The 15,407-nt window shown below is 42.5% G+C and overlaps 1 protein-coding gene across 1 annotated transcript in view; it reads left to right on the top strand.

The window, feature by feature from the left end:
- Positions 1 to 224: 224 nt before the first annotated feature.
- pcsk2 (proprotein convertase subtilisin/kexin type 2) overlaps positions 225 to 15,407 on the top strand; it is a 90,713-nt gene continuing 75,530 nt past the window's right edge. The window contains exon 1 of the mRNA XM_060831092.1: positions 225 to 616. Within this exon, the coding sequence (XP_060687075.1) occupies positions 443 to 616 (174 nt within the window). The 5' untranslated portion in view covers positions 225 to 442. The remainder of the gene's footprint in view (positions 617 to 15,407) is intronic.

Genomic DNA, 15,407 nt, shown 5'->3' with positions numbered 1-15,407 from the left:
TCACTCTGGTACAAGTGGTGTGTTTGTATTTTTGAGAAACGTATTCCTGCCATCGCCAGTGTGGGGTTCACTCCCTCCCTGCAGGGACCCGCTTCTGAATGCTTTATGGCTTTGACGTGCCTGCCACATGATCCAGTGAGGGAGCTAGGATTTTCTCCATGAATTATAGGTCGGCGGTGGAACATGTAGCATCCTTTTGAACCCACACACGCAGAGAGAGAGACAGAGGGAGAGGAGAGCGAGGCGCTGCCTCTCTCAGCTGCATAGCTCCATCCTCCGCCTGACAGTGCACCAGTGAATGCATGTGGTAGCGGTCCTGTTATCGTTTGTGTTCATTCCATTCCTTTACCTCTCTCTCTCTCTTCTCCCTCCGTCTCCGGTCTCTCTCAGTTAGCAGTAACTGCCTCTCCAGTGCAACAGAGGGAGAGAGAGAGAGAGAGAGATGAAGCGAGGATTTATAAAGGACTGGTTCCTTCTGTTACTAAATGCAGTTGTGTTCGCAGCAACTGCGGCTCATCAGAAACTGTATACCAACCACTTCCTGGTGGAGTTAGACGGCGGAGATGGGGACGCTCAACGGGTTGCTACAGATTCGGGTTTCATAGCTCTCCGGAAGGTAGGAGTTATGCCATTGTAGAAATTGTGCCATTGTAGAGATTGTGCCATTGTAGAGATTGTGCCATTGTAGAAATTGTGCCATTGTGGGAAGTGTATTTCTGTCAAATACATGCAAAAATAAACATGCCTAATCTGATTTAACATAGCCATGGCAAACACTCATTTTGCACATTGGTTCCTGGTTCTGCTTTTTTTTGATTTAGACATAACCCGCATACCGCCTCGCCCAGTGATTATCATGTAAAATCGCCAGGGTACGGTTGCCCTGTCTTTTAATCACACGCAACAATAATAATAAAAAAGGTGACAGAGGTTCCCCTGAAATGCACTTTGGTGGAGAAAGAAACACAAATGTTGCCGGAGAGTTGGAATTACTGCCATCAGGTCCTGGCTGGTTTCTGTCCCACACGGGGCTTGGCATTGACGAGCGAAAGTTTCACATGACCTTCCCCTGGAAGGTTTGAGGTCATTGCATGTTTTCAGTGAAATGTCCTGCCCACCAGCTTCACCAAGCTTAGAGAATAACCGCACCACACTCAACACAGCTTCCCCTGATCCCGACTGATGCAAAATCAATCCCCCCTACCCCTCACCCCCAGCTTCTTTGGGGTGACATTCACTGCCCAATTGTATACCAGCTTGTAGCTACTGATTCTGAATTTATACCCTGCAGTGTGGAGAACTAACTGTGCGTTTGAGGTTGTGTTGGTCATGTTGGTTTGGTATAAGGGAGCTCTAACGTGCCTCTATGTGTATGGTAGCAGGTATGGTGAGCGGCCGTGAGAAACTCCACTCACACAATCCTATTCTGCATTTGGAAATATTCTCATCTGGGTCGTGCCCAGGAAAGGCGTGGGTCTGTGTGTGTGTGTGTGCATTTTAGGCTGTTGTTACAGTAACCCCCAGTCTAATGGTTCCGCTGCTGATTTGGATGTTCCAAATTAACAAGTAAGGCACCTTGTACAGAGAGCTGCAGCAGGGAAAACAAAACACCCAACACTGCATCACTCAGCTCCAACCAGTCAGTACCGTCAGGGCTCAGTTACTGACCTGATCAATAATTTAAAACAGTTCTGGTATTAGACGGAGTGCTGAAAACTCCCTTGGTGTATGTGTGTGTGTCTGTGTCTCCGTGTCTATTTGTATGTGTGTGTGAGTGTGAGTATTTTTGTGTGTATGTCGGTGTGTGTTGGTGCGTGTGTGTATGTATATGTGCGTCCATATGTATGTGTCTGTGTGTTTGTACCTTGGTGTGTGTGTGTGTCTGTATGTGTGTCCGTGTGCGAGTATGTTTGTGTTTCTCTCTGTGTATGTATGTGTGTGTACATCTGTGAATCATAGAATCCCAACAGTGTGGATATAGGCCCTTCGGCCCAACAAGTCTACACTGGCCCTCCAAAGAGTAACCCACCCAGACCCATTCCCACTACACTACATTTAACCCGGACTAATCCACCTAGCCTGCACACCCCTGAGCACTATGGGCAATTTAGCAAGGCCAATCCACCCTAACCTACACATCCCTGAGCACTATGGGCAATTTAGCAAGGTCAATCCACCCTAACCTACACATCCCTGAGCACTATGGGTAATTCAGCAAGGCCAATCCACCCTAACCTACACATCCCTGAGCACTATGGGCAATTCAGCAAGCCCAATCCACCCTAACCTTCACATCCCTGAGCACTATGGGCAATTCAGCAAGGCCAATCCACCCTAACCTGCACATCTTTGGACTGGTGAAGAAAACCCAGCACTCAGAGGAAACCCACGTGCTGGTGTGGGTGTGTTTGTGTCTGTCTGTCTGTCTGTGTATTGGTGTGTTGGTATGTATGTGTATGTGTGCTTATCTATGTGTGGGTCTGTCTGTGTCTTTGTGTATATGCATGTGTGTCTGTCTGTGTGTATCTGTGTGTCTGTATGTGTGCCTGTGTGTATCTGTGTGTCTGTGTATGCGTATGTCTGTATATGTGTGTATATGTGTGCATGCATGTGTGTCTGTGTGTGTCTACATGTATGTTTGTATCTGTGTCTGTGTATGCGTGTGTCTGTGTGTGTGTGTCTGTGTATCTGTATCTGCGTATCTGTTTTAATGCCTATGTGTGTATCTGTGTGTACCTGTGTGTATCTCTATGTGTACCTGTGTGTATCTGTGTTTCTGTGTATGCGTATGTTTGTGTATGTGTGTGCATGCATGTCTGTGTGCGTCTACGTATATGTGTGTCTGTGTGTATCTGTGTCCGTGTATCGTGTGTCTCTGTCTGTGTATCTGTGTTTCTGTGTATCTGTATTTGTGTATCTGTGTCTGTGTCTATGCGTGTGTTGCACTGACTGTAAAATCCAACAACAGGGATCGATTTCTCCAAAAGATGGGTCATTCAAGTGGGACGGCGTTTTCTGGAAGCGCCAGGTAGAAATCAAGGCAAAGTGGACTGGACCCAACTCGAGTGCGAGTGTTAATGGAGAGCCCCCCCCCCCCCTCACACTGAGATGGATACACTCATATGCAGCTTCCGGAGTGCGTGTGCGGCGCGGTTAGCTTTCTGAGCTGTCCGTGGTGCTGAAACGGAGCTTTCAGTGTGGTGTATCCGGACACTGAAAACGTGAACCCGGGATTGTCACACACCGCACCAAGGTGCACAACCTGCGCGAATTAAGTTGAAATAGGCTGAATATTTGTCGCTGGAGCTGTCACAGCCATTCGGCCCGTCGTGTCTCTCTTCAAATGAGAGTCTGTGACTTAGTGACTGTTCCCATATCCTTGTACATTTCAGTTATCCAAATAATCACCTAAGACCCTGATGAATTGAACCTGCCTCCACTGCACCTCCAACCCCAGCTACACTGTAATGTGGAAACGTTTCTTTTGCTCACATCACATTTGCTTTTTTTGCAAATCACCTGAAGTCCTGTGCCGTCACCTACTTGATCCTTCAATACAAGAGGGAACCAGTTCTCCCAACCCACTCTATCAGCTCCCTCATGAACATGTCCACCAGATCTTCCCTTAGTCAACTCCTCTCCCAGGAGAACAGATCAACTTCTCCAATATACCCTCATAACCTTTGTTTCTTATTCTCGGAGCCATTCTTGCAAATCTCTGCTGCACTCTCTCTAATGCGTTTGCATCCTTCCTTATGGTGTGGTATCCAGACAACATAATACTCCAGTTGAGGATAGACAAATGACTTGTACAAGTTCAGCACCACAGCCTTGTTTTTTATGATATAATCAATAAAGTTGAAGACACAACATGCTTTATGAACTGCTCTCTCCACTTGTGCTGCCATATTTAATGACCTGTACACAGGTACAGCTACATCCCTTTGCTTTTGGATCCCTTATTTTGCAACATCCATCCATGTACTTCCTATCAAAATGCATCACTTCATCACTTCACCGAGCACTTCTCTGCATTGAATGTTATCTGCCACATCTTTGGTCACTCTACCAACCTGCTTCCAAGTTTTTGGATTATCTGCAAACTTTGAAATTGTCCATTGCACACCAAGATCCAAATCAGAAATATATATTAGGAGAAATAAGGATCCCAATTCTGAGCTCTGGGCAATGCCACACTTTTCAATTTTAATCTCCAGCCTCACTTTCTCCTCGCATTGCAGCGTGCCACTAACAGCATGGGATAAGTTCAAATTGCCACATTGGGTGAGAGTACCACAAAGGACTCTCCATCTCAACCTTTCGATTATTTTAAATAACGGGCGGCACGGTGGCACAGTGGTTAGCACTGCTGCCTCACAGCACCAGAGACCCCAGGTTCAATTCCCGCCTCAGGCGACTGACTGTGTGGAGTTTGCACGTTCTCCCCGTGTCTGCGTGGGTTTCCTCTGGGTGCTCCGGTTTCCTCCCACAGTCCAAAGATGTGCAGGTCAGGTGAATTGGCCATGCTAAATTGCCCCTAGTGTTAGGTAAGGGGTAAATGTAGGGGTATGGGTAGGTTGCGCTTCGGCGGGTCGGTGTGGACTTGTTGGGCCGAAGGGCCTGTTTCCACACTGTAAGCAATCTAATCTAACCTTTCCTTGCCTGAGACATGGTGATCTTTGGGTTAAACCATCACCAGTCATCTCTCTCTCTCTCATGAGAGAGCAGCTCTATGGTCTGATAGGACTATAATAACTTTGCCTTTATTTTAATTCTATCCTAAATAATTGTTTCTAAAAGTATCCCATCTCTAAAATAAGATGTCTGGTCTATAATTGTTGGGTTTATCCTTGCAATCTCTTTTGAATGGTGACGTTAATTTTTTTTTCAATTCTTTGGTCTTCTAGCATCTCAGACACAGTGTAGGTTTAGCCAACATCTTAATCCTTGATTTGGGTTCACGTTTTACCTGGTTGAATGGGAAGAAGTCACATTTAGCATCAGGGAAATTACAATGGTCAAGAATTTCGTCATGAATACCAATTGCACTTATTCAATATTTAACTTATTTCAACAATGTTATCACCTTTACAATTGACCTATTCAACAGAACAATATGACTGTGTCTTCATTCCTGATGAAGGGCTTATGCCCGAAACGTCGAATTTCCTGTTCCTTGGATGCTGCCTGACCTGCTGAGCTTTTCCAGCAACACATTTTCAGCTCCGATCTCCAGTATCTGCAGACCTCACTTTCTTCTGTGTCTTCATCTACCCAAAGATATTTCTACTTACTGAAGATATCCCAAACTATTATAGAGTAATTTTTTATGGAGGCTGACAGTGTTGTTAACTGGCAACAGAGTCAGAAGTCACGTGACACCAGGTTATAGTCCAACAGGTTTATTTGAAACCACAAGCTTTCAGAGGTGAACCTGAGAAAGGGTCAGTGCTCTGAAAGCTTGTGATTTCAAATAAAGCTGTTGGACTATAATCTGGTGTTGCATGACTTTTGAATTTGACCACCCCAATCCAACATCGGTACCTCCATGTCATAACTGGTAACAGAGCAGATTCCTTGTTTTTACTGATTTCACTTCATTCTAGTATTGTTGGCTTAGACTCTGACCTTAACTATCTATGTTTTGCTAGAAAGTAACTACGTTTTTTTCACATTAAACCATTGCTGTCTTTTATCCAATTTTGGTTGCTTTATTTCTTTGTTTATGCCTAAAGATGTGTTCTGTTAAATCATCTTGCAAATGTAAATGGAGGGGAAGAAAATCTGTGCGCTCAGGGTTCAGGCATACAGCTTCTGTCCATGGTGGCTATTGATGTGTGACTTTGTTTAATCATTCATTCAGAATGCAGTAGGTATCTTTATCAAGTGTGGTCTCCACTGGCAGTTTGTCTGTTTGCTCTCCAGTCCTCATTTTCAAAGGTTGGGCCATGGACTGCCATTGTGTTGGTCCAACACCTGTAGACAAAGCCCTGCAGTTGCTAATGCCTGCTGCAGGATGGATGGCCATGAGTCTCTCCTCCTCTTACTGCTTGTCCATCAGACAGACTGGAAAGATTCACAACCTGTTTGGTCACATTGCAAAAGGACCTTCCTTTGCCACCGTGTCCTGGTGAGGCTCACGAACCTGGAACTGTTGGCTCAGAGACAGGGATACTACCCACTGCACCACAGGGGGACCTCTTGCCATACTGACAGTATAGGTAAATGGCATGGATACATTTAAGGATAAGATGCACAAACACACAAAGAACCAAGGAATAGGGAGTTATTCACTCATGGAACATGAGAGTCACTGGCTGGACCAGCACTTACTACCCACCACTCCTTGACTTGGAGAAAGTAATGGTGAGCTTTCTTCTCAAACTGTAGCTGTCCATAGACATAGGTGCTCTCTAGAAGAGAATTCCAGGATTTTGACCCAATGACACTGAAGGAATGGTGTTGTAGTTCCAAGTCAGGATGGTGAGTGACTGGAATGGAACTTTCAGGCACTGGTGTTCCCATGCAGCTGCTGCTCATGTCCATCTAGTGGATGGAGGTTATGGGTTTGTGAGTGCTGTCGAAGGTGGTCTGATGGGCCGAATGTGTGCGTTGCTGCGAATGTCAACTTTGATTGCTGTTGGCTAGAGAACCTGTTAAATCATTTTCAAATCAACCGTATTGGCGTGAGTCTGGAATCATGTGTGGACCAAACAAAAGCTCTAGCTGAGGTACGTCAGTAAACAGAATTGATTTTAAAATGGCAATGCCAAAGTTTGGGGAAAGCAGTAGCCTGGAGGTATTATATGTCAACTGTTACTCCAGAGACACAGGGAATGTTCTAGGGACCTGTGTTCAAATCATTCCATAGCAGGTGGTGGAATCTGATTTTTTTTTAAATCTGGAATTAGGGGTCTAATGGTAACAATGACTCCATTCTCAGGAAAATGCATCTGGTTCACTAATCTCCTTTAGGAAAAGGAACTGCATGTGACTCCAGACCCATAGCAATGAGGTCAACATTTTAATTGCCCTCTGGGAAATTAGGGATGGTCAATAAATGCTGATCTAGCCAGCGATGCCCTTACCCTGTGAATGAACAAAAAAAAACTTGCACAATCACCATTACTGAAATCATTGTTTTAATCTACATTTATTTAGTTGAATTTAAATTCTTCAGGTGCTGCCCATATTTAAAAATGATGGGCAGGAACTGGATATGAAAGTCCAACAAGTCCAGTTTAGATTGCTATGGGAAAGGGTGAAGGGTGTGATTCACATGGTGGGTTTGGCAGAGTAGGGGGAGACCTGAACTCAATAGGGCTGTTAGAGCTCAAACAGACCCCATTGTGGCTACTGCAAGAGCTTTAATCCACAGCATGGGAGCCACAGCATGGATAGAATTGTATTACATACTTAAAGGATGAGTATTATTCTTAGAACTGTTGTGATTTTTTTTAAAGTCGATGCTCTTTAAGCTTTAAAAGGCAAATATAGCTTTCAATCAGAGTTCAAAAACTCTTTTTTTGCTAGACTGACAGAAAAATTTGCATCTATTTATAGTTTGTTGATATTTCCCAAAGGTTTGTTGTTATTTCAGTATAAATGTTTGGCTGAGTTCCAAAAGCTATATTATATTACTAGGCAATTCTAAAATGATACTTAGATTGACAGTTTGAAGACACTATTAAAATATGACTTCTTTTTATGTGGAGGAGTGAATATATGTTTGTTTGATTTTCTAAAGGATTACTCACTCAGTGAGATTTAACAGCTTTAAATAGGTTGTATGCATGGGGCATTTTTTTCAGCATCAAGTGTGTATGAGTAAGAGGTCCACATGGTTTCTGAGGTCAGTGATGGTAGATACTTGAATGAGTGGCTAGGACATGAAGTGTATGAGGAGGGGGAGTTAGTGTGGGCAGGAGTTGGCAATAAGTCAGTATGAAGGCAGGGGGTGAGCAGGAGCTTAGGAACAAAGGCTAGAGGGATTAATAACTGTTAAAACAACTCATGCAGAGATTAATACAGAGACAAGGAGGAGCTTCTTCTTTGAGAGAGTTGTGAGCCTGAGGAATTTCATTCTACAGAAAGCAGCTGAAGCTGAGTCATTAAGTGTTTGGACAAGTTGAGTGAGTGGGCAAATACATGGAAAGGAACTGTGGATAAATGTGAGGTCATTCACTTTGCTAGCAAAAACAGGAAGGCAGATTATCTGAATAGCATTAGATTGGGAAAGGGGGAATATGCAATTGTACTTGGGTGTCCTTGTATATTGTCGCAGAAAGTAATTATGCAACAGTCAGTAAAGAATGCAAATGGTGTGTTGGTCTTCATAGCGAGAGAATTTGTGTGGAGGAGCTTGGATGTCTTGCTGCAATTGTACAGGGCATCGGTGAGATCACACCTGCAGTTTTAGTTTCCTTAGCTGAAGAAGGGCGTTCTGGAATTGGAGGGAGAGCAACAAAGCTTTAGCAGCCATAAAAAAATCCCAAACAACCGTGGATGGAGTAAATCCAAACAAAACAGAAATTGCTGGGAAAGTTCAGCACGTTTGGCAGCATTTATGAAGAGCAATCAGAGCTAACGTTTTGGGTTTGGTGTCCCTTCCTCAAAACCCAGATGGATTCCTGGGATGGGAGCGCTCATAGGTGAACAGAGATTGGATTGGTTAGAACTAAATTCTCTGAAGCTAGGGGAATGAGGGGAATCTCTAGGAAACCAACAAAATGCCAACAGGAAGGGCTGGTGCAGGAAGGATGTTCGCAATGACCAGGCAGTCCTGAACCAGGGCTCACGGTCTAAGGATATAGGGTAAATGGAAAATTCTTCACCCAGAGAGTGGTGAGCCTGTATTACTAAAATTAGCGGTGGCCAAAACATTGAATGTTTTCAAGAAGGACTTAGATATAGTTCTCAGGGCTAAATGGATCAAAGGACATGGGATGAAAGTGGATCAGGGTACTGGGTTGGATGATCAGCTCTGACTGTACTGAATGATGGAGCGGCCGCAAAGTGCCAAATGGCTTAACCCTGCTCATATATTCTACGTTTCAATGTTTCTGTGAGGCAGCACGGAACGTGTCAAAAAGTTTCTACGGAACGTTGCTGGCCATCTGCACCCTTTCCCCATCAAACAGATAGTTGGTGAGGTCACATAAACTCTAGCACCAAGATGTGATGCCTTTATGTGCATTCTATGTCTCTCAGTACATGAACGTAGGTTATTGTGATTATGAAAGCGTAGGTTGGGTTTCCCTGACATGCCTTCACAGTCACAGCATGCTGAGACAAACCACATAGCATCCTTGTGATTCACTTCTCCACAGTTATTTTCAGCTTTTGGTTCTGGATCACATAATGAGATTGCATATAGTTTTCAGGGAAGAATGAAAATCATTTACTCATAATTAGAAAAAAGCAACATTGCCAAAAATAAGCAAGTTAAAAATTGAAACATCCAAATGTCCTCCAAACTAACATGAATGAACAACCAAAAGCAAATCACACCATTTGAAGAGAATTTTTTTTATGTATTGCTGAAAAAAAGGCTAGTCAGAAGTCATACAACACCAGGTTCTAGCCCAACAGGTTTATTTGAAATCACAAGCACTCAGAGTTTACTGGTCAAAGGAACAGCTTGGAAAGTTTATGATTTCAAATAAACCTGTTGGACTATAATCTGGCGTCATGTGATTTCTGACCTTTTCCATCCCAGTCCAACATGGGCACTTCCACACCCAGAATAAAAGGACACATTTGGCTGAAGCTTTTCAATTTACATGCATCAGGACAATTTGCAAGAATATCAATTCAAGCAGAAAATAACAATGATACTATATGTTTTCTTTTTGTTTTATATTTTCTCTATACCACAAATACTCAAACTGTTTTCATCTGCCTGCCTTATACTTTCCGAATTTCATACATAAGAACTTTCGTAATCAATACATTCTATTTTTATCTCATTGGCATGATATAGTAAGCTCTTCAGAAATGAAATCATTACTAGTCACTGTATTACTCCATCACCAACATTACTTCATCAGCTTTAATCCTCAGTAGCTGCATAGTATATAAACAGCTGTTAGCTCCTGGAAAGCAATTGCTGATGGTTTCAGAACAAAAAATGAACAATGGCGTGAATTTTGCAATCAGTTGTGAATTAGCAAAATTTCAAGAGCAGAAAGAACTCTAAGAAATAACATCCAGAAATTAAAATGTCAGTATTTTGTCCATTTGATTTGAGCTGAGAAGCCACAGAGATCTCTTCGAGAGATGCAGTGGAGAGCAGCAGAGAGCGGGGCTGGCCTGGGCGTAGCTGGATGATGGATGTCACTGAGCGGTTGTCAGTGATCTTCAGTGGATATGGCAGATTGGGGCAAGATAAATGAATGTGACATACCATGGCAGCAGATCACCTGATGGGGGGTTGCAACAAGCATCAGCAGCAACATGAGTTGAAACCTTGAATCGATCAAGTTATGAACAAGATAGGCAGCCAGAATACATTGGCGGTAGCCTGCAAGATGATAAACTGACTTTGGTTTCTATATTAAATTTTTGTCTTCGTGTCCAGATTTTTTACTTATTATTCATACTTCAGCGGTTATGAATGTGAATAAAATAAAGCTTCTTGTGAGCTTTTCCCTTGTTGCAAATTTGAGTTTTCTTATTGTTTACACATCTTGGATTCACACGAAACTATTACTGGTGGCATCTAACCTGCTTCTGACTTCCATATCCCCTCTGCCATCTTCATTACCATTTATCCGAAATAGACTTATTGATTCATTACAGTAGGACTACGTCCACTCAACTTTCACTCTAGCTTCTGCCCAAAAAACATTGCTTTTGTCTTTTTGATGCTCTTACTCAATCCATATTCAAAACTTAAAGAAACGAAAAGAGAAAATGTTGGCAAGGCTCTGCAGACGTGTTAGCATTTGTGGAGAGAGAATTCATCATTCATCATTCCTGATGAAGGGCTTTTGCCCGAAACGTCGAATTTCCTGTTCCTTGGATGCTGCCTGACCTGCTGCGCTTTAACCAGCAACACATTTTCATCATTTGTGGAGAGAAAACAGAGTCAAATCTGAGGAAGGATCGCCAGATGCGAAACATCAACTCTGATTTCTCGCCACGGATGCTGCCAGACCTGCTGAGCTTTTCCAACAATTTCTGGTTTTGTTTCGGATTTACAGCATTTGCAGTTCTTTCAGTTTTTATATAAAGCTTGCAGATTTTGTTGCATCTCTCCTATTTTGTAAAGCCTCTTCTGATTCTGCAAGTAGCATTGCTTTATCAGCAAACTACACATTTGTTATGCTCTCAGTAAATTAAATATGATTTATAAATACTTTTCTGGACTTCTAATCCTGGCAGTGGCAATATAATTTCTACTGTAAAAATTCAAAATGGGTCAAAGATTAAATGCTGGCTGACTCATGAATAGACACAAATGCCAGTTACTGTTTGTGGAGGGTTTAAGTACAGCCACTGAAGGAAATTTGTACAGATTCATAATTGTACTTTTCCAGTTGGGTAATCAGGAATTCAGAATTATAGCTGAATGGATTCCTGAAGAAGGACTTATGCCCGAAACGTCGAATCTCCTGTTCCTTGGATGCTGCCTGACCTGCTGCGCTTTTCCAGCAACAAATTTTCAGCTCTGATCTCCAGCATCTGCAGACCTCACTTTCTCCCCAATTCAGAATTATATCCAAGATATCAATAATTCTTCATCTCTTTAATTTTATTTATTTGAATCATGCAAGATAGATATGAATATGGTCTATTACCTAAATTATTGAAGAAATATTCTAGATTGCTTTATGAGGGTAACAGAACATCAGACTATAACGGTTGTGATCTCAATAGCAAATGAATTCAGTTTCACAAAAGTATGTCTGCCTGTTCTTTCTCTCATCTATATTTGCATGTGGACATATCAATTAGGAGCAGGATTAGGCCATTCGGCCCCTCATGCACGTTCTGCCATTGGATGAGATTATGGCTGATCTGAGTGTGGCCTCCATTTCATATCGATAGTTAAGAATCTATCCCTCTGTGTCTTAAAATGGCTCTGGCTCCACCACTTTCTAGGGAACAGAGTGCCCAATGTCTCATGAATCTCTGAAAGACAACAGGTGGAGAGTCATAGAGTCATACAGCATAAAAAACAGACGCTTCAGTCCAACCAGTCCAAACCGAAAATAATCCCAAACCTTCCACCTTAAATGGTAAACTCCTATCTTGAATGTTACGTCCCTTCATTTTGGTGTCAAATATCTTTTCAGTGTGGCTTTCCAAGGATGACGTTACGGATGAGCCCACTGAATTGATCCTACACTTACGGGCATTGCCTTCTGAAGTATAGGTGATTAGGAGCTTCTCCTGTTCTTCCTGCCTGCTATCCGGCCTGTTGGAAAGGGTTTACAGGCTGAGAAACAACCCATTTGACCACAGTGCGTATGAATCTTCCATTGCCCACAAGTCCTTGAGTCAGACTCAAAGTCAGGTTCAGGAGTATGGCTGCATCTAGACCTTCCCACAATTGTAAGCCAGTCCCTAAAGACTGTGTGGTGGGGATTGTTTTGCTTCATGGTATAGCTCAAAAAACATAATCATATTTGATCAGAATTAATTGACTGAAAAGAACATTTCCACAGTTGCTCTGCGAAGTATATTTTATGATTGAAACCTGCAGTAAAAATCCCTTGACGTTATTCTAACGCAGATGTTAACACATTATACCAAAAAAACCTGCCAGTAAAAAGCGATGGTAAGAGCTGTCAGGAGTAATTTATAACCAACATCAATCTTATTATTTTATATATGGATAACCAGTATACCTCGTTTTATTAAAGGTATTGTCACTCCCTTCTCCTGACACAGGATTATAATTTCGAGAAAGCTATTGAACGGATACAATGTCAGAAAATGTCAGAAACACACAGAAAGCCAGGCAACATTTGTGTAGGAGAAAGACCAGTTCAAATTTCAGGCAAAATCATTGGTTAAAATGCCAAGGTCTCCAATGTGTCAACTTGCCTATGCCTCCCCTCAGTTGATGACCTGCCTGATAAGTATTTCTTACGATCCCTGCTTTTATTTCAGACTTGCAGCATCAGCTGTCTTTTGATTTTTCTTGGTGCTGATTAGATGCCACATTAGAATGATGAAGAATTAGAAAAGCAGTGATTATGCGTAGCTGCCACCGTGCACATTATATTTGACAGCAAGATTTGCTTTCCTGAGGTGATGCCAAGTCATACCATTAATGGGGATTTAATTTCTGGATGTATTAAGTGAGAACTGGAATCATCTGTACTGCTGCATCATTGTAAATGTTGCCAACATAATTTATAGTTGCTGCTGCTATTTTTCATAAAGTTTTACAATAACCTGTAAGACGGGTAAAGGTTTCAAGATGTGGAATTAACTTTTTGTTTATGGGATGTGGGCATTGCTGGCTAGGTTGGCACTTCTTATTCAACTATTGTCAAGTTGCCTTCAAAAAGGTGGTGGGTGAGCTGCCTTCTTGAACCGCTGCAGTCCATGTGCTGTAGGGACCCACAATATGGACTACCTGTGCAGTTCCAATTCACATTTGTTCTATTTGGATATTTTCTGAAACTATAACCAAATAAAAAGATCACACATCCAGCAGACGGCAGAAAGCATTTCAATTAGAATATTTATGCACTTATGTTTAACAGCATGTTCAGAGCTGTTCAGTGTTTTACAAAACCTCCAGGTGTCATAGTCTGCATAGGATTGGAATTGGGCCGTTTGGCCCCTCAAATCTATTCTGCCATTCAATCAGATCATTGATAATTTCAATGTCAATTCCACTTATCAGCCTGTATAGTACATCACATTGTGGAGAAAGTGAGGACTGCAGATGCTGGAGATCAGAGCTGAAAATGTGTTGCTAGAAAAGCGCAGCAGGTCAGGCAGCATCCAAGGAACAGGAGATTCGACGTTTCGGGCATAAGCCTGAAGAAGGGCTTATGCCCGAAATGTCGAATCTCCTGTTCCTTGGATGCTGCCTGACCTGCTGCACTTTTCCAGTGGTACATCACTTGGTCAACTTTAACTTATTGATTATAATTTCCAGCGTCCGCAGAATTTCGGGTTCCAGATTTGCACCACTGTTTGCACAGTAAAAGTACATGCACTCCCCAAGTGGCAGAACATAAATCGGAATCCATGCCCCCTAACCGAGGAAATGCTTTTGCTGTCTCGATCCTGTCAAATCCTTTTCTCATTTTGAAGGACACCACTAGGAAGCTCCTGAACTCTCGGAACCCAAGGCAACACAGTAGGCTTCAATACAAACCCTTTACGTCCCAGTACCGGTCGGAGCTGATTGTGTTTTCAAGGCCCTTATATTTTTGCTGCAATGTGATGCCATGATTTGTAAAGCCTCTTCTGATTCTGCAAGTAGCATGATTAAATTGTTTTCCTCCAGGTGAGTTTCTGGTCCCTGGTTTCTCATTTGGAATCCCTCCTCTCTCGATATTCCATTGACTTTATTATTTTACCTTTTTGAATCTATGCATAAGATTTTAGGAATCTGTGTATGTTGACATTGTGTTCACTTTGCACTTCTATAATCTAACCATTATACAAATATTCCATACCTTTCTTGCATCATTGCAACTATGCATTTTGAACTCCCATTTGCCAAAATATCACCCTTTCACTTGTATATTTGAAATTCCTGCTTCACCCTACTGTACTTTCCCTGAAAATGGGGATTTACAACCATGGTACACATTATATTTACCAGCAAGAATTACTCTCCTGGAGTAATGCTAAGTCATACCATTGGATGTGTAAAGTGAGAACTGCAATTGCCTGGGTTGCTGCATCATTGTTAATGTTACAAACGTAATTTATAGTTATTGCTGCTTTTGTTCATGAAGCTCTACAGGACAGAGAAAGATATTAAGATGTAGAATTTTTTTTCATTCATGGGAGGTGGGTGTTGCTGGCTGGGCCAGTACTTATTGCCCAACTATTGCCAAGTTGTCCTTGAAAAGGTATAGATCCTGAAGAAGGGCTTATGCCCGAAACGTCGACTCTCCTGCTCCTTGGATGCTGCCTGACCTGCTGCGCTTTTCCAGCAACACATTTTCAGCTCTGGGCTCCAGCATCTGCAGTCCTCACTTTCTCTTGAAAAGGTATACCATAGTGGGATTTGAAACCAGCCAGTAAGCCTGGGTCTTTGATGGATGACGCACCCAATGAGCCAGATTAATACTGAGGAGGTGTAATTGACACATGCACAAGCCTTCACATGGAAATTACTGCCTGAAAAACCCTGGCTGTGATTTGAAATCGACCTTAGTGTTGAGTGGGGAAAGCTGCGAAGCGTGTAGCCTATTGCTTGTGTTGAG

This window comes from Hemiscyllium ocellatum, chromosome 10 (assembly GCF_020745735.1).
Source record: "Hemiscyllium ocellatum isolate sHemOce1 chromosome 10, sHemOce1.pat.X.cur, whole genome shotgun sequence".
Lineage (NCBI taxonomy): Eukaryota > Metazoa > Chordata > Chondrichthyes > Orectolobiformes > Hemiscylliidae > Hemiscyllium > Hemiscyllium ocellatum.
This window is presented reverse-complemented; position numbering and strand designations above follow the sequence as displayed.